The sequence below is a fragment of the Lagopus muta genome, chromosome 5 (genome assembly GCF_023343835.1).
Source record: "Lagopus muta isolate bLagMut1 chromosome 5, bLagMut1 primary, whole genome shotgun sequence".
Taxonomy (NCBI): Eukaryota; Metazoa; Chordata; class Aves; order Galliformes; family Phasianidae; genus Lagopus; species Lagopus muta.
The window spans coordinates 55,592,176-55,619,283 of NC_064437.1; the positions used below are offsets into that span (position 1 = coordinate 55,592,176).

Consider the following 27,108-nt stretch of genomic DNA (forward strand, 5'->3'; position numbering starts at 1 on the left):
CTGCATCTCACAGTTTCTCCACCTGCAGAACGTAAGAGTACCAAGTTTCACTTATAAAGCACTTTGCCTGAAGGCTAAAAAAGTTATCTTAATCTTGGCTTGTAAGTATAGCATTTTTTCAGAAGCACACTTTATCCACCCTCTCTAACTTCCATCCCTTTATTTTCAAAGGTTTTCCTACTGTTTTAACATTATTTAACATTAATTTAACATTAGTGATCTCAGTCTAGGAGAGATAATTAAAATGAGCAACAGAAACACAGGTCTTCATTTAGAGACATAATCTGTTTAATAAATATGACTGTAAAAGCAATAAATGATAGCAATTATACATTACGCTACATTGTATTTAACGAAAGGGAAAAAAGAAGATGAAAAAATACATCAAAAAAAAGTAATTTTAAAATTAGAAATAGTTCCAACACTATAAGAAAACTTCTTGATTGGCTTACTATAAAAATAAGTTGGCTAATGTTGGACTTCACTGGGGAGTATTATACAGTTGCTACCAAAACTTTCCCATCTTTCTTAAAGCTGTAGTTGCAAACACAATAGCAAAGCCATACAAATTGCTGTGTTTTTAGCTGTTTGAGAGAGACTAAAGAAAGTGGCAGAGAACTTCCAACTGTGATCATCCTTTGCCTACTGTGGGCCTGATGGGTGCTCTTACATTTGGTATAACTTTTTATTTATTTATTTGCCAGCTAGTAGGTTGAGTGGTATTGATATCCAGTTTGTGACAGAGAAATTCAAAGTCATCCCTCCCCAGCTCCAGGACCCCAGTCAATGCCAAGAATGTCCCTTTTCCCCATATTTGACAAAGATTGCCTTGAGCAACATCTACTGAACAAAACACATTCATATCAAGAATCAGGATGCATCCTAATCATGCTACACCAATTATGAACCAGGTGGCACTGGCTTTCACCTAGCATAGCTAATAAATGTATGTTGGCAACTGTATTTCTTTCTTTGCGCTTCGAGCCAAAATCTTATTTCTGAGTTTACCTGAGTGGTGTTGTAAATCAGCAATTGTGATGATTATGGGATAGGCTTCAGCCAGATACCTGGTGCTGTGGTCTTGTTTGAGGTGTGCTAAGTGTGCTTTCCCTGTTCTTTTTTGTAGCCTACATGCATGGGTCCTGAAGTCACATTTCCAGTTGCAATGTAAGGCACCACTTATATTAGTGGTAAGAACTTGTACAACAACTGTCCTGCGGTGCTAGGGCTCAAAATGTATGGGAACATGCTCAAGCCAAATCCAGCTTTGCTCTCCCCTTTTCCACCTCAAATAACAGTAGTTTGCAGAAAACAAATGGGTTTTCCAGGAAAGGCATGAGAAACTGCAGACTGTTCCCTGTTATGTAGACAAAGTGTCTTTCAGATAAATGGCAGGCCTTGGGGTGACTCCCAAAAGGTAGAGATCTCCTGAACTTCTGCAGGCAACTTCCGAGATCAACAATAAAAGCGGTTGAGGGTGTTACTAGGCTTTATCTTAGTCAAAATTTAAGTTGTAAGGCTGGTACAAAATGCAGTGTAAGTTCATGCTGGCAATACAGACCTCCCTGCCTGCAATGCATCCTAGTTCTGTTCAGCCCAAGGTTGGGAGGCAGAAAGTTATTTCCAAACAGTGCTCTCAAAGGGGTGCCTTGGTGTGAGTAGGCTAAAAAGCTGTTTAATAAGGAGGAGCCTGGCTTTGCGGTTGGGATTGCCCGAGCTCATACTCAGTTTCTGTGCAACTGTGGGGCGCAGGCAGCAGCTGCAGCTAGAGGAATGAAGGGCAAAGTTCAAATTAAGACATAAACCAGACTGACCCAAGATTTTCAGTGTCTTTAAACTCCAGTGTGATTTCTCTTGTGTCCTATGAAAGTCTGCTGGGGCGGCTAGCCCTCCCACGGCCTCAAAGTGCTAAAATTGAGCAGTTAAATCTAAAGCCAAGAACCCTAGATGCTCCCTCCCACCTCCCCAACCCTTCTCCCCCCACATCTCAGCCCACCCATCTCCCTAAAGAAGAGACCCCCATGCATATTCTTGGCCTATATCATTATGAATTTTCTACAAATTAGAGACAGATCAGAAGAAAAGAGAGTGGAGGAGTGACGGGAAGGGCTTCAGGGGTGAATAGTGATATCAGTTCCTCCCCCCACCCCCACCCCCCACTAAAATTGAACACCTGTACAATGCAGTTCTGCTATGGTCTCAGTATAATGTCCACATGCACAGGCTTAAAGCTAAAAACCCTTTGTCATCTGAAGAATTAAAAAGTCCAAATGCAATGAGTTCTCTTTTTTTCTCCAATATAGATATATATCGGTGTCCTCAATTCAACCATTTACATAGGTAGGGATTTCTTTTGTGCTCTGGGGCTCAGCAGCTGTGGAAATACTTCCTGTGGCAAAGAGAGAACAACATAAGAGTCAGCAAATAATTATTGTGTTTTGTTGAAGATGTCTGAAGGTAAAACCGTGCTGGCCTTTGGGATTGAACAGCTCCAGACTGATACGTTCTTCTCACAAATGTTTTCTCGTCATTCAAAACACTGAAGGTGATGTACTGTTCTTTTGCTAATGAAGATGATTCACCCATGTAGAATAGAAGAGGGAGTGGCCAGAGCAGAGGGGTGGAGGGAAGGAGGGGCTGAGGTCCTCAGTGGAAAAGCATAACTCATTTGCAATTAGAAGGTATTAGAAATTTCATAAATAACCTTAAGCTTTGCCTTTGCAAAAGAAGAGCCTAAACTACTCACACCCAGAAAATAGGAACTGTGTTTTTTGCTGCCAGTGTTTGGAGAGAAAATTAAATGATCCAGGGATGTTCATTTACATTCCTCCAAGGAAGGGTGTCTGAACGTTAGTCAAACGAGTTGGAAAAAAAACTAGCTTCTGAACAAGCATATGAAAGAGAAACACCCAATTGCAGTATTGTTTGGTTTTCCCAAAAGAAGGAAAACTCATTAAAAAAGAAATTGCTGATTTACAAAAACACATGAAGTGATTGTATACAAGTGTAAAGAGCCTTTGCACTTTATTCTATTCACATCTATGTCCAGACCTTCTCATTTTGTCAGTGATCTCTGATTTAGTTTCCACATTTGTCTTACTGCCAGAAGGGGAAAAAACACTCCTAAGAAGTTTGTTGGAAGGATTTCTTTTGATGGAGAATTGAGACTATCTGTCCCTTTTGTGCTTACTATTGTAGTTACAGGTGAAACCCAAGGAGGAATAAAAGGCCAATTTCTGGTTCAATACAGTGATCAGCAGTGCAGGGTACAGCTCTGAAATCCACAGAATGCTAGCTATTGTAGAAAGCCAAAAATGCTACAGTTGTACCAAATGAAAACCAAACCCCCAAATTGGCTTTTGAGTTCTGTAATCCCAAAGGCTTCAAGAGATTAATTCCCAACATCAGCAAGAGTAGAGCTAGTGGCTGGCTGACTGTTGTCTCTTCAGTCTGAATGACCTCTGAAAACGTTTGCTACTCTCTGCCAACAGTGGAAATCATCATCATTACATTCCTTTAGAAAGAGGAATCTAAAAGCTCAACTAACTCTGGGAACTGGGTTCCTGGCCTGAAATTGGGTGTTTCTCCCTTAGCAACTTAGACCAATTTTGGAGCTTCCAGGATAAAAACAGAGGGGGAGAAAAAAAAAAAAAAAAAAAGAAAGAAAGAATAATTGTTAAAATTTAGGACCCACCGCTCCGGGTCTTGGCTTGAAACCTCTTGGTGATCCACAAGCCTTTTGGAAGTCCTCTGTCCAGACTACCTTGGCTGCATTTCCTTTCCTTGGGTTCTGGACTGTGGCCTGAGGTTGCTCTGTATGGGGAACACCACATGGGAAGGTTGGTTCCCTCACTCCATCCTGTGTACTGCTAAGCAGGGATATCCAGGTCTGCTGATGGATAGCTGCTAAAAAGCTTTCAATAGCTACCAGATCTCCTCTTGGTGAATGTGTGTCAAGAGATCACTACTGATTGCACTGGAGCTTCCTCTTTTTCCTCCCAAGATGTTTCACAGGCCACAATCTTAGCACATCATATTTCCTCTTTTAATTGCCCTTCCCCTTTCTGTCTCTCCATGGTAGCTAAAACATCAAACCTGCTTTAGCAAACTCCCACACAATTTTGGGTCTTCCTTGGGTGGGATCTAACACTTGGTTAAGTGGATGAAATTGTGAAAATAAAAAATCTTAGTTATGACTATGCATCAGTTCTATCTCAGTAAGAAGAACTGTACATTTTATGAGTAATTCATCTAAAGCAGATCTGTGTTCTTATTTGCTGGAGTCCTGTACTGTTCCCGTGGTCTGGGCCTGCAGAGCTTTCCCCTTACAAATGAAGCTGAACAATGCCCAAGCAATTCCTAAGCAATTTTGGCTTTAGAAGAATATACCCCCAGAATGAAACCTTCCTGCTTCATCCCAACACTTTATTCAGAATAATGTGATAACGTAAGCATGAGCAAATGGGTGACTGAACACAGCATGATCACCTCAATACTGTTCACTTTAAATCCTAATGTTAATTTTTCAACCAGAATCATGTGGGAGCAATCAGCCTGAGGGAAAACCCAGAAGCCCCGTGCTGAGATCCCAGGCTGTGCTCTATTTCCCTGAGAATCACACAGGCCACAGCAGTGAAAACGTGAAGAATACTTAACTTTTAGATTTGACTTACCGAATCACCTGCTCACCTCCATGCTCCAGGTGAGGGTGGCTGAAGTTCTCCTGGACAGGACTCGGGTGTGAGTTGTAGCCCCATAACAACATCAGCCCCAGCAAAATAAATTAAATTGCCTTATAGCGCAAGTTAAGTGCAGCAGGGTTTTTGAGAAGGGAAGAGGATCTACACAGCAACTAGGAGAGGGAAAAAGCCTAAAGTTGTTTCTCTCTCTTTCACAGGGCAGTGAGGGAGAGGGGAGAGTTAGCAAGGTTTCCTGTAGCAAAGCTAACACTGCAGCAGAAGAGGATGGCGGGAGAAGTGTGCAGGGAGATGGGAAAGGGGAAGACTGAGAAAAGGGTTAGCCAATTATCAGTCAGAGTCTGACCAACTGCGGGTTGCTGCAAGTTATTTACCTATGGGCTGGACATCCAACTTCTCATCTACTAGTTGTTCAGGGCTCATCAGCTCACTTTGAGGGACATTAGGTATGCTTTCCCTCTGACTGACTGGACTGACCATCTCTTGATCTTTTTCATTCTGCATCTGTGCATATATATTAAGGCCAGGAATCTTCCTAAAACATTAACAAAAACCATCATTGGGGGGTACTCTGGCAGATGATGTAGCATTAGCTTTTGCAAACCAAGAAACAAATCACTGTGAAAAGGGAAGCCCAGCAAATAAATCCCCGGCAGCAGTGGGGAGAAACAGATGGCCCAGGGAAGGTCATACCTTTTGAATTTGTAGATTACAAACACAGCTAGTCCCACGAAAACAACAGAGAGGAGCATCAACATTGCTGAACCACTGTGACTGGGAGTGAGGTCCACCAGGGGAGCTGCAAGAGAGGGAGATAAGGTTAGAGTCACCTCCGGCCTGGAGGGAAAAGTTCTCTCTCCAAAAATGTACTTAATTCTCTCCTATGGCATTTATAAGCGTCTCATCTGTCCACCTGTCTTCAGGGCTCCTTTCTCTTTCCAATACAGCTGGGAAGAAACCTGGGTTCAGACTAGGTGTTGTGCTCAGTCTAAGCCCTAAAGGCACCATAGCTTTCTCTTTAGAGGCCTCTCCTCTCTGGCACTTTATAGAATAAAGTCTGAAAAATACCCTCTTATGTTGCAGGTAGTTACTGAAGGTAGTTGCAAATGAGGTCACTAGAGTAACAAACCCAGACTTTCTGAAGGATCCTGGAGCTACCCATGGGTTACCTTGTCATGTTGACTTTCTATTTTGCCTGGAGCTAGTCTGGGTAGCTCTCAATGCCTGCTGAATAATGAGCAACTGGCTACTGGATTTTTCTGAAGCAAGTGTCCCAGTACCAAATGTATTGCTCTCTGCTCAATCCTCTTTCTTCACAATCAGGAGGCTGGTGCCCTTCACAAACATTGCCTCAGCATCCAAGCCTTACCATGGCAAGCTCTTCTCACACCTCTGACATATTCAGTTTCTTTGTCTATCCCTTTCCTATTCCTTGGAACACTTCTCTCTTTCTCTCATGCCCTGTTCTCTCTCCCACAAGTCATCTTTGCAAGGAAGTGCAAAGGTTCAAGAAAAAGAAATAGAAAATAAAAATTCTTAATCAAACGAGAAGTCTCCCAGTGCTTCTCTTTAGAGTTTTGCAGCACTTTTTCACAGCCCCTTGCAAAATAAGGCCACACAAAACATCCAGAAGTGTGCTTTCCCAGAAATACAAAGTAAACAATATTAAAAAGAGGCAGTTTCTATTGCTCAAATAACACACATAAACAGAAAGACTCCAGCAGCAGTGTTGCACATACGCAAGCTTTCAGAAATCATACCCAGCCTATGAACCAGATTTTATCAGAAGTGGAAAAACCTCCTGCATCCTGCAGGCTGTGCTCAGGAAGCTGAGGCATCTATTGCTATGAATCCTTCATACATCTGAACTGTGTGTGTGTTTCTACTGTGTGGCTCACTGCAGTTCTGTAGGATGGTGAAGTGGCTCTCTGACTGATTCCAGCGCCACTCAATCTTCTTGTTCTAATCTTGCACTCAGAACCTTGCCATAAACAACCATTTAACTGCTTTGTGAGGAATGCTGGCACATTTTATTCTTCCTTAGAACTGGGGTTGTTGTTCACTGAGCTGGGGACATTGTTTTAATTTTTTTTCATGAGAGGCAGAAATGAACGAGATGAATGGATTGCAATCTGTTGTCCAGAATTGCCATGAATTAATCCTTCCTCCAGTGTGGCCTGAACAAAGAACACAGAGGCGTGAAACGTGCTGAGCCCAACGCCTGTCATTCTTCTGTGTCCCTTGGAAGGCATGTGTTTAAATGCAACATGCACAAAGAGGCTCATTTCTGCACATTCTGCTTGAATGTCCAAACCAAATTAATTTAGATATTTGCACTTTTGTTCTCTGCAGCTTCTCTGATGCTGAGATTTCTGCTGTGTATGACCAGGTACACACACCAGGAGCAACATGTGTGCACTGAGAAACGGGGATGCCTTTACATACAAGTTTGTCTGGACAATGCTCTCAGACATGTGGTCTGATTATTGAGTGGCCCTGTGAGGAGCCAGGAATTGCACTCCATGTTCCTTCTGGGTCCCTTCCAACTCAAGCTATCCTACGATTATATGATTCCATAATACACATATGTACACATGCACTTACAAAAACACTTGATGAGCTGTGGGGTTCAATCCACACAGAACCCATAATTGTCAGGATTCCAACACAAAGTAAAACTGGAAATAGGATTCTACAGTCCAGAGCTGCATCTCTCAGCCATGTGAATCCCCCTGGGTTGTGTTTCCTAGGGACTGCTTCTGTTCTGGTCCTGCCTTGCTTGAACCCCGCTTTATCTTAGTTTTTTTTTAAAGCTTGAATTTCAAAAGCAGAATTCTTCTTCCTTAACAGTGCAAACAAGAGCTTTCAGCAGCAAAGCAAATCTCTTTTTTGGTGTTTTGTCAAATTCTAATCTATTTCCCAGTTTTGATGTCACAAAAGTGGGCTTTTTACTTAGGAAGTTGAACCATGAGATCAGCAACATGATGAGGGACAATATTCCCTCAAAGACTCTACAGTAGCTGCTCTTTGGCCTTTTTAATATCTAATTTGGCAATCCAGGCTTATTTTGCACTCTTGCTGAATCATATTTCTGCAAGAGACAAAATCCTTTGGCATTCCTTATAGGACATTGTGAATTGTTACAGCAATCACTCACATCTCACTGATAGCTTAGAAGGGAAGAAAACAAAACCTACCTGACAGCACAAATGACTGTTTGCATCTATTACAGACAAAAAGTGTTCATTCCTGGTGTGTGCATAAACATAAAGATATACATTTTCAGCAAGCACAAAGATCCTATATTTATGCAGCACATCTAAACTGAGCAGTCTCTGTTACACAGTAGAGCAGTGTGCCACACTATAGACCCTGCCTTTTGGCTCATACAGGGCAGAACACAAGGCTTTGTAGCCCAGGAGAAAAGCTGTCAGTACCTGTGCTAACTGGCTTTGGACTGGAGCTGCCCAGCTTTTAGGCAACTCTGCACACTCAAGCAGAGATATCCCAGATTCCTCTCCAAGGAGGTGCAGAAGGCTCCTACACACAGCACAAAATTTGGATCAAATTCAAATGGATGAGATTCACCCTGTATGAAAGATGAGGCTGGAGACATGATTTTAAGCATCATGTTTCCACTGCATGAAATGCAGTATGTCCCTGCAGTAGCAGAAGGTAAAGAGAAGCCTTAACCACGTATATCTGAGGCAATTCTTTCCAACTACAATTTATTAGAAAAGGCTTATAGGATCTTCAGGGCTAGATGAGTCATTTCTAAATGCTGATGTGGGATTTGATCCTGACTTTAATGAACATCAGTCAAAAAGCAAAACAGCAATGTGCACAAGCAGAGTAAACACACAGGAACAAATTACAAAAACAGTGAGCAATTTCAGGTAACTCCATGTTGCAAGCTCACATTCAGATGCTTTCAGACAGTTTTCCTGGAATTCCAAGATGAACACTGAGCATTTTCTGAAAGAACATATTGTATCACTGGCCAGTGTAGAACATTCAGGGCAAGGATTGCTTCATTGGCCAAAAAATGCGTACAGATTTAAATATTAAACATAGAGTTATTAGAGTTATACAATTCTTATGTCATATGTCTATGAACATTTTTTTACAATCTACAAAATAGAGAACAGTCAAACTGACTGTCCAAGATGTTTTTTTGTTTATTATTATTTTTATTATTATTATATTCTTAACAGATTAATCAGCTGTGCTATATCTTTGCTTTTCTATGCCTTTGGTTCTAACTTGTCTAAAAGCAAACATCGCTCATATGTTCCACATCTAGAGGAAAGAAGAAACAGGCAGCAATATTCCCAGCGCAGATATTAGCAAGTTCTGCTTAGAAAACACGAAGTATTGCTAACACCAAGGCTTTCTTCTAGGAGGATGTAAATGCAGTCACACCGCACTTCTTTTTAAAGTCTCTTTTTCCTCCCTTTTGTTGACAGGGCAGCACATGGACTCACACCACCTTGGCCAGACCTGTTCATACCACAAACAGCATTTTGTAGAGCAGATCACTAGTATGAGTGAACTGAGGCTTTTTATTTGCATGTTAGCAGCCAAAGTTGATCAGAATTATGATTTTTATCCAGCAAATCCACCAGAAAAGGAATTCCTAAAATACTGAGCATGGATTTATACATCCCATCTCCTACAATAATTAAATAGGAACTGTGCTGTGAAATGAGGGTTTTCTATACAGAATACGCAGAGACGTGTAATTAAATATCAAGACTTCAAAGCTGGTTTATTTTGAGATAGGATTAGTTACAGGGCAAACTGCCTAAGCGTGTGTATGTGCATATGTAAACTGACTCTTTCAGACTGCTGAACAGCTTTTTAACTGTGCTTTGCTGCTGTGATTGTTCATTTGCACCAGATTATCAGAAAATGTTCAGCACTTGCTGGTGAACTTTGCACTCTGTGATCCAGGCTGAATATACCATGGTGCTCCTTAGCTGTTGAATATTTCAAAGACAGCCAAAAAGTACATACGTCTACTGCTGGCATTATAAATTTATAAATAAATTATTTATAAATTATTATTTATAAATTTATAAATGCCACTATACTTTTTTGATGTGACAAAGAACAGAGGATTGGAGTGGGCATTTTAATTCTGCTCACACACTGAGTTCTGCTTGCTTATCAACAGTGAGTGTGTACTAAGAAAGAGGACACCCACCTGCTGTTAAATGGGCAGCATGGACAAGGACTCGAACCCCTGGCTTCAACTCAAAATGGACGAAGTTTTGGTTCAGTTTCTGGATCAGTATTTCTGAAATCTGGAAGTTAGAAGAAAATAAGAAATGTTTTTTTTTTTTTTCCTTATGGTCATCTTATATTGCTAACAGGTGAGTAGGAAATGGAGCTATATGCTAAGCAAAGATTTTGCAAAGGCACTGGACTTTCTGAATACAAATTCCTATCACCTCATAAAAAGATGTTTCATGAAGGCTGAACACATCCCCATGTTCTATGTCCAGAGTGTTATGTGGATGGCCAGCAATGACTGATACAAACAAATTCTCCCCTCGCACTCCTCTAGGAGCAGCTCAGCTGCAAATAGAGATTGAGCCCCAAAACAACATTACACCAGATGGAGTGCCTGTAGGACCATCCCACATCAGTACATAGCAAAAATAAGCATTTCAATTGTTAGCATACCTCTGCTCAAAACAAAGAAAATATTGAGTGGTCATCTTTAGTTTCTTACAGCATGTTCCCAACACACCTGGATCAAAATGAAGGGTTTAGTTTCTTACCCAGCTTGCACTGAATTTCAAGTCCTAGAAACAAACTGAATTTCATTCAACCCTAAGTTTCAGGCCAGCTGGTCTCTGATTCCAAAAACATATCAGGAATAGTTTGAAGCTCTGATAATGTCTATGCTGTTGACTGAATATGAGGTGTATTTGTCTTACACAAAATGTACATTACGTCTATTCTTCTGGTATTCACAGAGAGAATGTGCTTTTATCCTCTACTTCATGGAAGAAAACTCCCACAGAACATTTATTTCCCTCAATTTTCTTTCTATAATTGTGATGAAAACAAGAAGAGCTCTAGCAGAAAAACAAAGCAAGTTATTCCACCCTAAAGGATGCAACAGAAGAGATGAGCATTTGCTAAGATAAAACTGTCTGGAACCTGTATTTGTAGAGTCAGAAGTCCAGCTTTGGTCCAGTCTGTTGGTATACACTGCTTTTTAAAATCAGTTTCTCATACCGTGCACACATAGCTGCTTTCTCTATTTTAATTTTCAATTGTGTCCAGGAATTTTCAGATACGTTGCTATTAAAAGCAAAATTCCAGATAGATTAATCAAGGAATGGAAACCCATAGACATACTTTTGATAGTTTCCTTGTCTTCTGTATGTTGATTCTCTAGATGTTTCATGTTTCATTTTTTCTCACAGCAGTAAGCAATTTTCCAATGGATGATGCCCACTCTTTTGCATGTGGATGTGTGAGGGAGAAGTGGCTGGAAAATGCCAAAAAAATTCCATCCTGCATCCCTTATGCAATTGCAGAGAATGCTGTGTTTTTACAGCCATGCCAAGATAAAGAGGAATTGTACAGTAATGCTCAACACTTAATTTAATTTGTTTTAAATAAATCCTTATTCCTTCTTGAAGATTAATGAAAAATTGTCAGAAAAAAAGAACATTCCAATATTTTTTAAACCATCCTTTTCATGTTCTTCATTTTTGTCTGGTTGAGCTATTTCAGTAAATCTACCCTGATATGATTAGATGTTCCTTGGCTATCATTCATCACAGTATGAGATTTATCTGCTGCTTCTATTTTTTTAATGTTCTTAATGGTTCTTTCAATTCTCTTGGCTTCTATACTTCATTTTTGGCTGCTGATCACTTGAATAGGTGCCTTTGGTCCAATATCAATTTGGCAATAACTCTTACACGCATTTTATTTATATTTTTAATATATCTCTTTAAAGTTTACTTTTTTTTTTTTTCCATGGGTGCCAGAATGAGTAAATATATTTCTTCCAACAGTAAGAAAAAATACCACCTGCTCACAAAGAGCCATCTGGTAAGCTCAGAGCAGCAGGGATGGTGACATAAAGCTGTGCTGTATGTGAAGAAAGCCTGGGAAGCAAATTATATCCCTCTTTAAGAATTTGAGCATATTAATAACCAAGACTGACAACTAAAGAGCACTTCATCTCTAAAACTGGAGCAACAGATGCAGATGGAATGCTGTAAACCAGGTACATAATGGCACATGGAATCTAACTAAAAAGGAAGGTCTGTACATGTGATGAATAACAGAACGCAGCTAGCAAGTGTTATTACCTACTACAGGCCTCATCAGGAATTTGGGCAAGGAATAGAAGAATAGGAGAACCTATAGAAAGTCAGCATGAGAAGGGGCAGTGAGTTTGTTTTGCACCAGTGATGTGTAGAAATGTGTAAAAAGACCTCTTCTGGCCTGGCTAAAGAGTCCTACAGCAGGATGAGGAGGATGGAATGGTGGCACCCACAGGGATGCTATAGCTGCAGGGTGCTGTGGCAGCCTCCTGGTTCGCAGGGTGAGTGTGTGAGACAAAGGCCAACAAATGTTCTCAGCTGGTAATATGATGTAAGAGTTAATAGGAAAAAGAGAAGTTGTAAGAGTGAAGTAGTAAGAAAAATGAATAAAGGAAGAGTGAAACAGTCACAAATGAAGTTTATTGTCATTGTATTGCACTGTTACCTTGTTGTAAATGAGGATCTCATTGTACAAATGTAACTCAGAAAAAGATGATTTCTGCCTTAAGTCATCAGCATTTGTGCCGTAAGTGTTACAGGACTATATGCGGAGTCAAAACAGGCAGCAACCCTTCATGCTGCTTAGAGTCTACCACATATTTCCTGGGCTTAATTCAGAGTGCAGCTTTTTACTTTTATTGGGTCTTTATGAATTCTGAACAAATCTGAAAATGAATAACAGTCCAAGACCTTAAAAAGCACTGGAAAGTCTTTTAAGAGTCAGACATATGCCTTCCTTACACTAAGAAGAAAAGGTGTATTTGGATATGTTTTTAAAATGTTTGTTCATTTGGTACAATATTTTAATTTTCCTTTCTATGGGAAGTAAGATTGTCCATGAGACATACATATATAGAAAAAGAAGAGCAAATAATAAATTTATTTCCATACAACTAAAATAATCTGAAATATAAACCATTTGATCTGGCTTATAAAATTCCTTATTTGAGCAGGTGCACACAGTTAAAAGGCCAGCTTCACATTGGGATTGGACACAGTACTCAACAGAAAGTAAGTAAGTTGGTGCTGATGTTGTTTCTGGTCCTCACACAGTCTCAGAAGGATCTATGAAGTGTAGACACACTCTCAGACTGGAGAAGCAAAATTTCTGCCATTCTTATTCTATCAAGTCTGTTTCTAGCTCAGAGGATCACAGGTGAGTGGACTTTAACCTAGGTGTGGTTCTGACTCTCATGATTTGTGTTGAACAAAACATGTTTGAAGTAATTCTCCACACAAAGGGCTGATCTCACGCTTACTGAAGTAATAAGATGGTTTCAGCAGAAAACAGGGCCTTTTGCCTGCCTTGATGTCTGCATTTAAAGTGGCACCATGGAAACATTTTTGTTCAAAAAGCAAATAAGGAAACGTCACAATACTTTTGCCTATTTATTTAGTGAATATCTACATAACTCTAACTGAACAGCTAGGTGTTCAACTGGGGAACAGGTTAGCATTCCTGTTCCTCTCTCACTCAGATGTAACTAACTCAGCTCAAGATGTAACATCTTAGAATAGCAACCTTCTAATTTATAGTCTTGAAGAGTCTCCCTTGTGAAAATAATTAGCTTTCAGAATTAGTTTTGGTCCTTAACTGAGCCTCATTGACTTTATCTGCTTCATTTGCAGAATTAAGCATGATGTGCAAAAATAATTCAGTAATAGAAACCATTCTTCATGTATCATTTTTCATCAAAGGACACATAATGAATAATAATAACAGACAATTTGTGAAGGAGAAGAGATTCCAATTTAAAAATTGAACAAAACAAAAATTAATTTGGCTTCTCTTAGCATTTTGTCAAAGTTAGGACTATGAAGGAACTGTGTGAACCAAGAAACAGAATTATCACTCCTAAGAGCATTTTTGCATTTATTTATCATATTTTAAAATCTCTGGTGTAAATTGGTTTACACTAATTGAATGTGATTCAAATGTGCTAGTGTGTCCCAGTTAAGAATCTAGATTATTTTTAAAGATAATGTATAAGGATTTCAACTAATGAGTGGCACAGTTCTGTTCAGTTCATTGGCTAAATCAATAAACAGCTAAGGAAAGAATTATGCACATTGATTGGTAGGAAGCAACTTGAACTGGTAGTAAAAAAGCGAAACAGGAGTCAGGGCAAACATACATTACATTAAACTGTACCACTCACCCTAAGAAAACTTATTTAATTCACACGAGGCCTCTCAGCCTCTGTATTCTTAGCTCTGAAAAGACCAAAGTCGCTGACTTACTTGGGTCAAGCAGAAACTTCTTAGGTTCTTTGATGAAAGATGCAAAAATCAGGCTGCCATAGTATTGAGAAATACTATAAGAGCACAAGGTGGAGAACATGTCTGTAGTTAGTCTGGGACAAGAACTGATCAGCAGATATAAACCCTAGACAGACCCTAGAAATATGAACAAGTATACACTATAGCTAAACAAAGGTGACTGGGAGTTTTGAAAATCCAGGTCTGCTCTGTATATTAAGCAAGAATGAGGAGCTGAGAAGTCTGATAGTCACGTGGCAGAAGTTAGTTGAATGGCATTGTAGTTGGGAATGTGGAGTCACAGCCCAAAGCGGTGATTGAGCACCTGGTGGAAAGGCAGGGCCAATCCAGGGAAGCTCAGGTGCATGCAGTGTACCTGTGTGACTGGAAGGGGTGGAGCCAGGATCCGACCCTTCCCAGACCTTATTTAAGGGCTGGCAGTTGAAGCAAGGGTATCTGTCTGGTAATCCCTGCATGCCTGAGGCTTTTTTGAGGTAAGCAAATTTTATTTCTCTGTTTTTGCATCTACAGCTACTGTATTTGGGCTTGTCCTCAGTTGCTCCAGCATAGGACTTTGCTACTCTATTGTTATTGCTGTACCTTCCCTCACGTTATAGTATTATAGGCATAAAGAAAATATACAGATAATGTATTTTATGACACACAAGCAGCTGATCAAGAAAAGCTAGCTAAAGAGAGGAAAAACAAGAAAATGTTCATATTATTCTTTTTTCTTCCCATTTTTCTTTACTTCTTAGTTGCCAGGCTTTCCTCAAGCAGCAAAGCTGCAAATGTTAAAGAGAAATTTTTTCTAGTAAACTTTAGATATTTGCTCCTTTTATTCCGAGAATTTAATTTCTAGGATTGATTTGCACCTTTTTCTGTAGGCTCTGAAATTGTTCACTTAATTATCACCTTGCTAAAATATTATTGTGATTGACTTATGACGTATGCTGGGAGTACAGCACAGCACAGAGGAAGCAGTCTAGGAGGTTTCTGGAATGCGTAGAGGACAACTTCCTGATACAGCTGGTCGGGGAGCCCACGAGAGGAACTGCCCCACTAGACCTGCTGTTCACAAACAGGGAAGGTTTGGTGGGAGATGTGGAGGTTGGAGGCTGTCTTGGACAGAGTGATCATGAAATGATAGACTTCGTGATTCACGGTGGAGCCTGGAGGGGGAATAGTAATACTGCTACCTTGGACTTCAGGAGGGCGGACTTTGAATTGTTCAGGGGACTAATAGGGGGAGTCCCCTGGCATTCAGTCCTAGCGAGCAAAGGGGTCCAAGAGAGCTGGTTGCTCTTCAAAAAGGAAGTCTTAAGGGCGCAGGAGCAGGCAGTCCCCCTGAGCTGCAAAATGAGCCGGCGGGGAAGAAGACCGGCGTGGATGAATAGGGAGCTATTCCTGAGGCTCCGGGAGAAAAAGAGAATCTACCGCCTGTGGAAAGAGGGACAGGCCACTCAAAATGAATACAGGGAAGTTGTTAGGATGTGTAGAGGTGAAATCAGAAAGGCAAAAGCCCAGCTTGAATTTAACCTAGCTGCTGGTGTGAAAAGGAATAAGAAACTCTTTTATAAATACGTTAACAGTAAGAGGAGGACAAAGGAGAATATCCACTCTTTGCTGGATGAGGCTGGGAATGTGACCACTGAGGATAAGGAAAAGGCGGAGGTTCTGAATGCCTTCTTTACGTCTGTCTTTAAAAGTCAGACCAGTTATCCTCAGGATACCCCTCTCTCTGACCTGGTAATCTCGGCCGGGAAGCACACTAACCCCCCTGTGATTCTGAAAGAAACAGTCAGAGGCCTACTGCTCCAGCTGGACTGTCACAAGTCGATGGGGCCAGATGAGATCCACCCGAGAGTGCTGAGGGAACTGGCGGAGGTGATAGCCGAGCCGCTTTCCATCATCTATCAGCGCTCCTTGTTGACTGGTGAGGTCCCAGATGACTGGAGGCTTGCCAATGTGACTCCCATTTATAAGAAAGGTCGTAAGGAGGATCCGGGGAACTACAGGCCTGTCAGCCTGACCTCGGTGCCAGGGAAGGTTATGGAGCAGATTGTCTTGAGGGAGATCATGCGGCATGTGCAGGGTGACCGGGGGATCAGGCCTAGCCAGCATGGGTTTATGAAGGGCAGGTCCTGTTTGACCAACCTGATCTCCTTCTATGATCTAGTGACCCATCTGGTGGATGAAGGAAAGGCTGTTGATGTGGTCTACCTAGACTTCAGCAAAGCCTTTGACACTGTCTCCCACAGCATTCTCCTGCAGAAGCTGGCAGCCAGAGGCTTGGATGGGTACACTCTTGGCTGGGTAAGGAGCTGGCTGGAGGGCCGGGCACAGAGAGTGGTGGTGAATGGAGTCAAATCCAGCTGGCGACCAGTCGTGAGTGGTGTTCCGCAGGGGTCGGTGCTGGGGCCTGTCCTCTTCAATATCTTTATTGATGACCTCGATGAGGGCATCGAGTGCACCCTCAGTAAATTCGCAGATGACACTAAATTGGCTGGAAGTGTGGATCTGCCTGGGGGTAGTGAGGCCCTACAGAGGGATCTGGACAGGCTGGAGAGCTGGGCTGGAGCCAATGGAATGAGTTTCAACAAGGCCAAATGCCGGGTCCTGCACTTCGGCCACAACAACCCCAGGCGACGCTACAGGCTTGGGGCGGTGTGGCTGGAGGACTGCGTAGAGGAAATGGACCTGGGGGTATTGATTGATGCTCGGCTGAACATGAGCCGACAGTGTGCCCAGGTGGCCAAGAAGGCCAATGGCATCCTGGCTTGCATCAGAAACAGTGTTGCAAGCAGGAGCAGAGAGGTGATTGTTCCCCTATATTCAGCACTCGTGAGGCCGCACCTCGAGTACTGTGTCCAGTTTTGGGCCCCTCACTGCAAGAAAGATATTGAGGCCCTGGAACGTGTTCAAAGAAGGGCAACGAAGCTGGTGAGGGGTCTGGAACACAGGCCATATGAGGAGAGGCTGAAGGAGCTGGGAATGTTCAGCCTGGAGAAGAGGAGGCTCAGGGGAGACCTTATTGCTCTCTATAACTTCCTGAAGGGAGGTTGTAGTGAGCTGGGGGTCGGCCTCTTCTCTCGTGTCATTAGGGATAGGACCAGGGGGAATGGTTTCAAGCTACGCCAGGGGAAATTCAGGCTGGACATGAGGAAGTATTACTTTTCAGAAAGGGTGGTCAGGCACTGGAATGGACTGCCCAGGGAGGTGGTGGAGTCGCCGAGCCTGGGGGTGTTCAAGGAAAGACTGGATGTTGCGTTGAGGGACATGGTTTAGTAGGAGCTATTGGGAATAGGTGAACGGTTGGACTGGGTGATCTTTTAGGTCTTTTCCAACCTTAGTGATTCTATGATTCTATGATTCTATGACTTATCTGAATTACGTGAGAGGAAAGAAGAGTAATAAGAACAAATATGCTAAAACATTGAAGTTTAAGAAAGGAGTTCAGAACCCAGCACAAATAAAGATAGGAGATATGTCACATACAGTGAAGCAGAAATAAACCTAAAGCTGCTTTTAGGAGCAAATCCTTATATAAGCATGCAGACTTGTGGACAGTAGGTTCCATAGTGTTAGAGGTATTTTGCTTTCTTATTTCATTACTGTCTATTTGATACTCAGTCATCTATGTCATTTCCCATCTTTTTGGTTGGGTACAGATAGTGGTCACAGCTGCAATATGTTGATCACCGTTGGTTACTAACCAGCTGGTGATGCCATTTGCCAAAGACTCCATCATGCTTTCTACATTGCTGATAGCTCTTTTCAGAGATGAGATTAATGGCTTCAAATGTCATTAGGTAGTTGCTCTTGCATCTTGTTTACATTCTGCTTTTACAGTTATTTTGAATAGACTAGGTAAATGGAGAATAGGAAAACATGGAAGCCTTTTCTTGATATGAAAATATCTCTTTAGAGTTCTCGTATATGTCCTGCTTACATTTGACTTAGCAAGAGATACACTTCCTGTATTTCACAAAAAGTCTGCATTATATAATATGGAAAAAAAACACCTGCATAGTTATAAACATAACCCTTCAGAATCCTCATACAAAGTAAAAACATACACTGAAACAACTGAGTGATTGTGTCTGTACCACTGCCCTCTATTGAATTTTAAGTAGAATATTCTTCTTCCTACTGTGCATTCATTTTGAGTTCGATTAGTGCTAAAAGTACTAAAAAAAAATTACTCAAAATGCTTCTATTTAAAGGTCTACCTTTCACAGAAGAGGAAAAATTGTATGCTTTTGAATCCAGCATATGTGAATTCTGTAATCATCACATTCACCTAGCCTGTCCATAAAGACAGTCTTAACAATTGCATTCCAGACCAATTGGCCAATGGTTATTTTCAGTGGCTCTTTTTGCAAGGTATTTTAGAAGCGTTGCAGTGACAACAAGGGCATGAAGCAGCAGCATTTTAATAACTGTCAATTTTTTCTCCATTTCTAAGCAGGTTTCTGTCTCACCTGCTGGAAAACAAAGCAGGTGAACCAGTGCTGTAATTTAAGAGGGGGGGAAAAGGGGAAGGAAAAAAAAAAAAGCAAACTTACAGCAAACTTACAAACTTACATCATGAATGCAAGATTTTTTTATTGTGTGCAAAATGTTTGGGAATTCCACAGGATAAAACCACTTCTTCATTTCTATAAAACTGTGAATAATAAGTTTATATTGATTATAGAAAGTAGAGTGGACAAAGTAATCTGAGATCATCACGCAATCTGCATTTGTGTTAGATAGAGTTGTCCTATATTGTACACTGAGAAAGTGTCTTCTAGTCTCATGCATAACATTTTTCACCTATCAAGAATGGATACTAATTTAAAGGGATTTTATTCTCCTGTGGGAAGTATCTGGAATGCAGATTTCAATTTTGTGAATGTAACCTGTGAAGAAATATGATAACAATTAGTACTTGTATGGGAAATGTAAGTCATGGCCTGAACCAGGGATTGAGCACCCTGAGAAGGGGCAAGGCCAGCCCCTAACAGCACCAGTGGAAGCAATTCACCTGTGCAACCAGAAGCCAGGCTCCACCTTTCCCTAACCTCATTAAAGGGCTGGCTGCCACAAAGGAAGTCATTTCTACTCAGAGATTACCTTCTTTGGAGTGTTTGGTCAGTCATGATCTTTGGCAGGTGGTAAGCAGCCATTTTTATTTAACAGATTGTGACCTTTATCTTTCTTGGGTAATTAAAGACTGCCTTAAAGCAGCTATATCTGTTATCACCTTTCTCTATGGTACTGCCCTTAGAAAATGTAATTTTTGAAACCCTTGAATTAGAGTAATACATCAACTTGAAGAAAAAAATGGCTTTCACCATTGTGCCACATAGTTTGAACAAGAGCACAAGACACAAATGTTTCATTCTAATGGAAAAATCTATTGTTTTGTGTAGTCTATAGCCTGGCTTATATGCTTTGACAGTCCAACTATTTATGTACCCAACAGCTCATGGCTTATGCGTTTAGTAAACTTTAACAAGAGGCAAGTGAGGTCTAGTTTCCCAAGGGACAAGTAGACATATAGCTGCCTCTGAACTCAGAGAGAACCTAGAGACCACCCAGAGTCTGACCAGAGAGACCTTAAAGTGTGGGGAAAAAAATGAACTGTATGCAATAAGTACTTGGTAAAAAAGTTATTCCCTTGCATTCCCTTCCAAAGCACTTCTGTTTGGTTCCTGTGTAATTTGAAGTTTCCCTTCCAAATTAGAAAAGTTATCCAGAACTATAACTCCTTTGGGTCTGCACCTGCAAACACAGACTTGCATACTAGTCTTTGAATGGCTTGCTGCTTGCTTGTGCATACAAAAGATTTGTATTCCTATCAGAAAAGAAAACTATACATCATAAAGTACCTAAGAAGCAACCTTAGCTATCATCAGCAAAAACATCTGCTGTCAGTATTAATCTCAGCAAATGTTCTCTGAACACTTTGAGAAAAGGATAGAGAAGGATTACAGGCCAAATTACAGGATGACAAAACAGGATCAGTACCAGAACATGCTTCAGAGCTGAGAGCATAAAAACCTTTTGGGGCATTTCTTATGTAGTTCCCATTGAAAACAATGGCATTTTCTACTAGAATTCCCCTGAAAGGGGGAAATGTATTAGCCACAGACCAGTAAGAAATTACACTCTGATGATCCTGGTGGGAGCAGGGAAGATACTTCTCTATTTAAAAAAAAAAAAAACAGCTGGCTGCAAATGGCAAGTAATTTCACTCTCTTCAAAGGTTATTCTTTGGGCCCTGCAGGATGCCAGTGAAGTTGCAGGACTCCCATTGAAAATGTCATTTCTTCTTGTCCAATTTGAAGGGTTGTGAGAGAACTGTCAGGGCTCCCTTCACAGTCACAGAGATTCCATTTTTACAGGTGGGAAAAAGGAGAGAGATAACTAGAGAGGGAGTAAATAGCAGAATACAGTAAGCTGCTGAGTGTTGGAAGGGAGCTGGGACAGATGTAAACTTGGTAGTTCATGGAGTGGCTTCCTTGTCAATTTGAGATAGCGTAAAATAAAAGGTGAATTAGAAAGGTGAGGAAAGATTTGACAGAGCAGTTAATCTTCATCTTTTTTGTTTATTATATGGGTGGGGGAAAATTGTAGAGAAAAGACACATATATAAAAAAAAAAACTCAGAAAAAAGAAAACATTGTTAAGAATGCTGAGCAGCAGAAGGTTTAAGAATATGGGTGACCTAGTGGATTGAAGCCTAGAGGAATATAAAATGATAATGTGATACATGAACTGATGGGAAGTATTAGTCATTTACAGTTTCCAGGGAAAATACAAGAGCAATGCTAAATAACCTCTGCCACCAGATAGAGTAGCAGATATGATAAAGTGCTCAGCATTCCTGGGTAATGCAATGGCTGAGATTTGTGAGCTGGTAGCATCTTCTGCTCTTGTACTTATAAAGCTCACACCCACAAGGGTGTATGTCTGCTCTTGGGCCACTGACATGCTTTATGGACAGACACAGTGGTGCTCCATGTAGAGCTAATTATCTTTTTGCCTCTGGAACCTGAGATAATAAAGTGGGAGTTGTATCAAGGTTTCTGCCCTGCACAGTATTTTAAGTATTTTTTAAGTCACCAGTCATGGTGACTCACTCCACTCCACTGCCCACTCATGGGCAGAACCTTTTGGGTATTGTAGGTAGATACAGTTTTCTTGTTCATTGCAGCCTATTTCAGCTTCATACTGGCAAAACATGCTGGAGTTGCTCAACCCCACTGCCAGAATTTTGAAGATAGCCAGCAGGATAATCTAACATATTCCCTATGTTCTAAAAGGCCAATGAAATTGTGGTCTTTCCAGGTTTACCACCCAGCCCTATCCTCCAACATTTTCTCGGATTTTTTTGACCATCTCATAAACTCTTTCTTATGAGGTTACCCCAGTGTAGTTCAGCAGGAACCATCCAGTAAATCTTCCTGCTGTCTTCCAATTTTCATGAGGTAGAATAGAATCTTTTTCTCTCCCAAGGAAGAAAAGTCATCATACAAATTTCACTATACTGAGGGATACCATATGAGTTTCCAATCCTAAATTACACATCTAAAGCTGTTTTTTGTGGAAAAACAAACAACCAAAAAATTGAAGAGGACACTGAACATAACACAGTCATTGTTTAGATCTCAGTTAATCTGATGGCAGTAATTATTTCACTTGGAAATCGCATATACACAAATGCAAAAATGTATACTTCCCTGAGGAACAGACACAGTACCTGCTCTAGGTCTTCTGCTGTTCTTTTATTTTCCCCTGTGGCATCTTGATGTGGCAAAATGAAGAGTTCAGCAGATGTGGGCAGGCCAGGGAGCACTGCGACCAGAATATGCTTGCTTGAAATACCTGTTGCCTGATACATAGACAATTAGTGGACAGCAGGGATGGCACTGAATGCTGACAATTTCTTTGTGAAAGCACTGCAGTTCTTACAGAAGTGATGTTAGTTGCCTCTTGTACTGCGAAGAGAATCTTGTAAAAATCCCGTGCAAGTAAAAAAAAATTAGGGATTAATAATTTTACTTCATTCTGCTGTAAAATATACAGTCCTGGGGCAACAGTGATCATCAGACATGCCAAAAGGAATTCCTAAATCTGACTTACGACTTACGTTATCTGAACATAGCAGTTTTAAACTTGTCTGCGTACTCTAAGCTGATCCCTGAGGTTTTTTGTTTTGTCAGTAGTAAGAAGTAACCTGTTAAAAGGTAAGGTATGTGGGCTGAATTGCACTCTAAAGATCTGATTAATCAAAACAGAGCCTAAAATCCTCTTGGAGACTCAGGTGGAAAAATAAGAACATGAATCAAATTTGAATCCCCAAAAGTCAAATTCTTTATAGTTCACACCCTGGGTCAGTTCTACAAGGTAATGAGGAATTTATTTATTTAGATGTTATATGTTGTATTAATGTGCAACTGTTTAACATCTTGTTGGCTGAACATCTTAAACCATTAGTTTAGACCCAAACATTCCTTCAATGCAAAATTAGCCAAAATTCAGAAAGCAAATACCCCACAGTCATCACTGCTAGGATCATCAATATGTGTGGGTTTCAGGTGCTGTTATGAAGACATTGCAGAGTGCATTGTAGAGTTCTTCTCCAGAAAACAAGTTTGTTGGCTTTCAGGAAGTTCTACGGGCCAAAAGGAGGAGAAACACAGTCTGCTGAATCTTCCTCCACTGCCTCTTTGTTGTGGATTCTCCAGCCTGTTGTTTAAATCTCTGATTTTAAAATGCTAATTATTGTTACATTCATTTTTGAGCTGGAGGGGTGGGGAAGTACCCTCACATAAGGGCAGACCATGGTAGCTGGGTACAACAGGATGTCTGCAGAACATGAAATGCTCTGATGTTAATTAAACCTAAGACTTGTGAAGTGGTTCAGGAGCCAAGGCTTAATGCAGAGGATGGGATAACATCTGAACTTTGACTGAAGCTCTCCATCACCTCCACATGTGACTGCTGACAACAGAGGGAATACTGTGTAGAGCTATGAAAAAGGAAACTTCCCACTGCATAGCAAAAAAAAAAAAAAAAAAAAAAAGACAACCCACAAGCTTTCATTACTCCTGTTTTTTAGTGGGGGTTTAGAAGAAGAATTATAACAGCATAAAAGTTTCATACATTCTTACCAAGCATCTGAGAAGCTAGGGCTTGTATTATTTGTGCCTGCCTAACAGGTTGTTTTAAGTTGTCAAGAAAAAGACACAGCTTTACCAGTTAATGGAAAGTCTTCATTTTCTGAGACTGAGAATGATGATGATTATTATTATTTTTAGCCAGAAGCTTTTGTCTGATGTACTCAGTTCATTCTTGTATTCATCAAAAGTAGAAGACAGAACTTAAAAAATCAGTGATGTGAGGAATAATTATGATTGTAATACAAAATAGGATATTTTGTGATAATGTGAAATTATCCTTACACACAGAGAAGATCAGATTTGAGTAGAGAACTATAATTTCTTATGCAGAATTTTTATCCAAGTCCGCAGGACTCCTTAATAAGAATGTAATACTTAAATAAAAGTTCATAAAAATTCTGCAGCACAGCTATAATTTCCTGTTGAATTATTTAGTTATTCAACTTATTTTTATACAGTGTACTTAATTGCGATAGAATCTATTGGTTTTAACTTTAATTTCTATAGGAACTTCTAACAAAGGCTTATTTAAGGTGAATCATTTAGCTATATAAAGGGGGATAATTAGCTATCAGTTTTTTCTTATGCAAACAACAAAAAGACTGTGTTTTCACTGCTTTGCTTTGGGAATATATCCTTGGCACTGTGATTTTTATAATCCTTTTTTTCATGGCTTGATTTTCTTTTGAGTTGTTTATCTTTTGAAAATTCATCCTGAAGATAAATGGAACCTTGAGTACTTGATACAGACATAAATAAGCCAAAAGGACAAGCTTCAGAAAACTGGGGTGTTTTTTGTTTTTTGTTTTTTTTTTTTTGCTTTCCTCCTCTCCTGTCTTTTCAGGGAATTGGAAAAAAAAAAAAAAATCCTTTCAGTAAGTATTCAGACAAATTTTCTGCTTTAAAAAAAAAAATATTTCTCAAATTTTGAATGGAAACAAAGGTTGTGGATGTTATTAGCAAGCTTTTTATTCATGGCATCATCTATGCAAAAAGGCTGGAAAGACATTAATCAGGTGGGCGAAAATGCGTTTTGAACAGTTCCTATTTTTCTGCTGAGCTGAGAAACTGCCACTGACGCCTATCTCTTCTAACATAATTTCTCTGCCCCTTGGTTTGAATCCCAAGTCTTCAGACAAACAATGTTTTTATGACATTCTGTTTCACGGTGAGAGAAGGAATTTCAGAGCTTCTCTGTAGTGTTGGTGGGAGAAATAGCACCCAATCTTGACCCATGAAACTCATGCTATATGACAAATATGAAGTACATACTTGGGTGCTCTTCTTAGTAGTGAAAATTATTTTCTCTTTGGTCTTCTAAGTTTCCTACAGCATATTTGTAATTCCATTAGAAGAGCATTGCTTTCCACCGCTGTATAAGCGCAGCAGTAAAAGAAGGATTGCAGTGCAACAGAAAAGACATTTGTAAAGCTAAACGCGCACACAAGTAATTTGTTTTTCCAGATGTCCTTTTCTCTGAAATATTCCATTAAAAAGAATAAAGTGAAGTCTGACTCCGAGCACTAGATTGTCATAGGATAGGATCATTTCACCTGTATAAAATTAAGGATTCTGGACTCAAACACTCATCTATCCCCCTTTTATAGTTGCAAGGGACCGAGAGACACCTTGAGAGAATAATTTATTTGGTCCTAATCTAGGCAGAAAGCAAAAAGTGAGCCACCATAAGACAGTTTATACACATTGCTTACCTCCACCAGAGCTCTCTTGACTACACGGCTGATGTCCCTTCTCCACTCTGGGATATCTGGATTGTAGTCATCCAAGTTTGGGGAAAAGGATAACCTCAAGGACCGAAATTGCTCTGCAGATACAATGACGCAGTGGTAAGACATCTGAAAATGCCTTGTGCTGAATGAGCAGAACTTTGTGAAACCTGCTGCAGCTTGTGTTTTGCTTTTCTTAATCAATCTGCGAGTGATGCATACAGTGTCAGAGAATCCAGCAGTAAATTGGAGTGATTCACTGCTCAGGTGTCACAAAACTGAAAAAGGTGATAGGTCATTACTTTTAATAGGTGGATAGCATTGGAAGGGGAGCTGAGTGGAGAATATAAATGCTACCTTCTTCTTGATTTCTGAAGAAGACAAACTCTGCAAAGGAAGCTGTGATTATATTCTCATAGACATGTTGCAAACACCTGAAATCTTAACTGGACAGCCTTGGAAAAAATGCTTCTTAATCTTTGCTTTTGCTAACAGGGACACTCACGCTGATCACTTTCACTACATGCTTAGGGAATTTCCATTGGTTCCTGGACTACATCCACACTATATGGCATTTGTTTGTCATAACTGTTTCTGAGGCCTGAGTACAATATCAGAGCAATGCAGATTTCTGTACCGGACTGCATCACGCTGCATTGGCTTTGAGTTTGAGCCAGGCAGTTTCTGTGTGAGTAAAGAGGCCTCTACTGGCCGAAAAGAGGAAACCAGCTTACAAGCAGCCTAAAATTTTTATGATTGTGTTTGACTAATATATAGTGATTGATAGATCTGATACAGAGGGTTCTGGGAAGACAGTCAACACTCTGCAATCATCTCAGTCTGGACTAACATAACTCAGAGGCATTATGCTGAATTGATATCACTGGAAATGAGCTTACAACCTGGAATTAAGACCTTATATTGCAGCCTGCATCTTTAGCTCTTGATTATGGAGAATCCTATGTAAAACAAAGGGAGAAAGGCTCACCATACACAGCGATGGTCTTTGTGTCCTGAAGAATGGTGTTTCCTGCTGAGACCTGAACAGTGATGGTATTCATCCCTTCTACAGAAAATGTAAATGTGATGCTCCCTTCCAAAGTGATCAGTGGCTGCAAATACATCAGAAGAAGAGAAAATAAGTTAATTTGGCTGTAGAGGAAAAGCAAAGATGAGTTTGGCTCTTTGGCCTATTGGGATGGTTTGGGGAATTGGTTCCAGCTTGCAAAAGTAGGAAGGACCGTGTGACCTGGAAGCCAATTTTCTGGAGACTGCTCAGGATGCCTAAAAGGCTTTCTGCTGAGCATGCTGTATGTTTGGAATCCCATGTTAAAGTGTCTTTGCTCTCTCCAGAGTACTCTCCAGAGAGGTGCAGATTCTAACTAATAGGAGGGCCCACCAGGTTCACTGCTGTCACACTACTTTCCCCAGATCTAGTTGTGGTTTGTTGAAGGTATTTAAGGAGGTTGTGGCAGAATGAGGAGGCAAATCAACATTTCTCAGTTGCTCTCCTGCATAGGCACGGAGATGCTGCTTTTGGAAAAGGATGGGTTTTAGAGAGAACACAGATCCCCTCGGCTTCATCTGCTGTGCAAGCCAGTTAATCAGTGAGCAGTGCTCCCTTTCAACAGTCTCTGCCATAACTTCTGTTTTCGCTTATTAATGAACTCTGGATGAGGTCTTCAAAGCACATAGTATTAAGTCAAACCCTGTTCCCATTGTAGTCTGTAGTAAAATTCTCACTTCAATGAGAACAGAGTTAGACCAACTCTGATCACTTATGAGCTTAGAAGATCAGAAGGAAGGTTAAAAGGTGAGAATCAGAGCCTGTAAGTACCTCAAGGGAGAGACGATTTCTGATACAACAGAGTCCTTTAATCTACACACAAAGACATAACAAGATCCAGCAGCTTGAAACCAGAGCTAGATAAATTCAGACTACAAACACAGGGCATAT

General features: G+C 40.5%; 1 protein-coding gene across 3 annotated transcripts in view; it reads right to left on the reverse strand.

Annotated features, from left to right (window-relative positions):
• Positions 1 to 266: 266 nt before the first annotated feature.
• LOC125693376 (VPS10 domain-containing receptor SorCS1-like) overlaps positions 267 to 27,108 on the reverse strand; it is a 272,191-nt gene continuing 245,349 nt past the window's right edge. Inside the window, exons 21-28 of one of the 3 annotated variants that reach the window (XM_048945239.1) lie at positions 26,140 to 26,263; positions 25,137 to 25,249; positions 22,002 to 22,133; positions 9,904 to 10,003; positions 5,391 to 5,496; positions 5,072 to 5,232; positions 3,695 to 3,813; positions 267 to 2,389 (exon numbers count right to left, since the gene is read on the reverse strand). In XM_048945239.1, the coding sequence (XP_048801196.1) occupies positions 2,333 to 2,389; positions 3,695 to 3,813; positions 5,072 to 5,232; positions 5,391 to 5,496; positions 9,904 to 10,003; positions 22,002 to 22,133; positions 25,137 to 25,249; positions 26,140 to 26,263 (912 nt within the window). In that variant the 3' untranslated portion in view covers positions 267 to 2,332. The remainder of the gene's footprint in view (positions 2,390 to 3,694; positions 3,814 to 5,071; positions 5,233 to 5,390; positions 5,497 to 9,903; positions 10,004 to 22,001; positions 22,134 to 25,136; positions 25,250 to 26,139; positions 26,264 to 27,108) is intronic. The other 2 variants (XM_048945240.1, XM_048945241.1) reach the window with 2 other exon arrangements.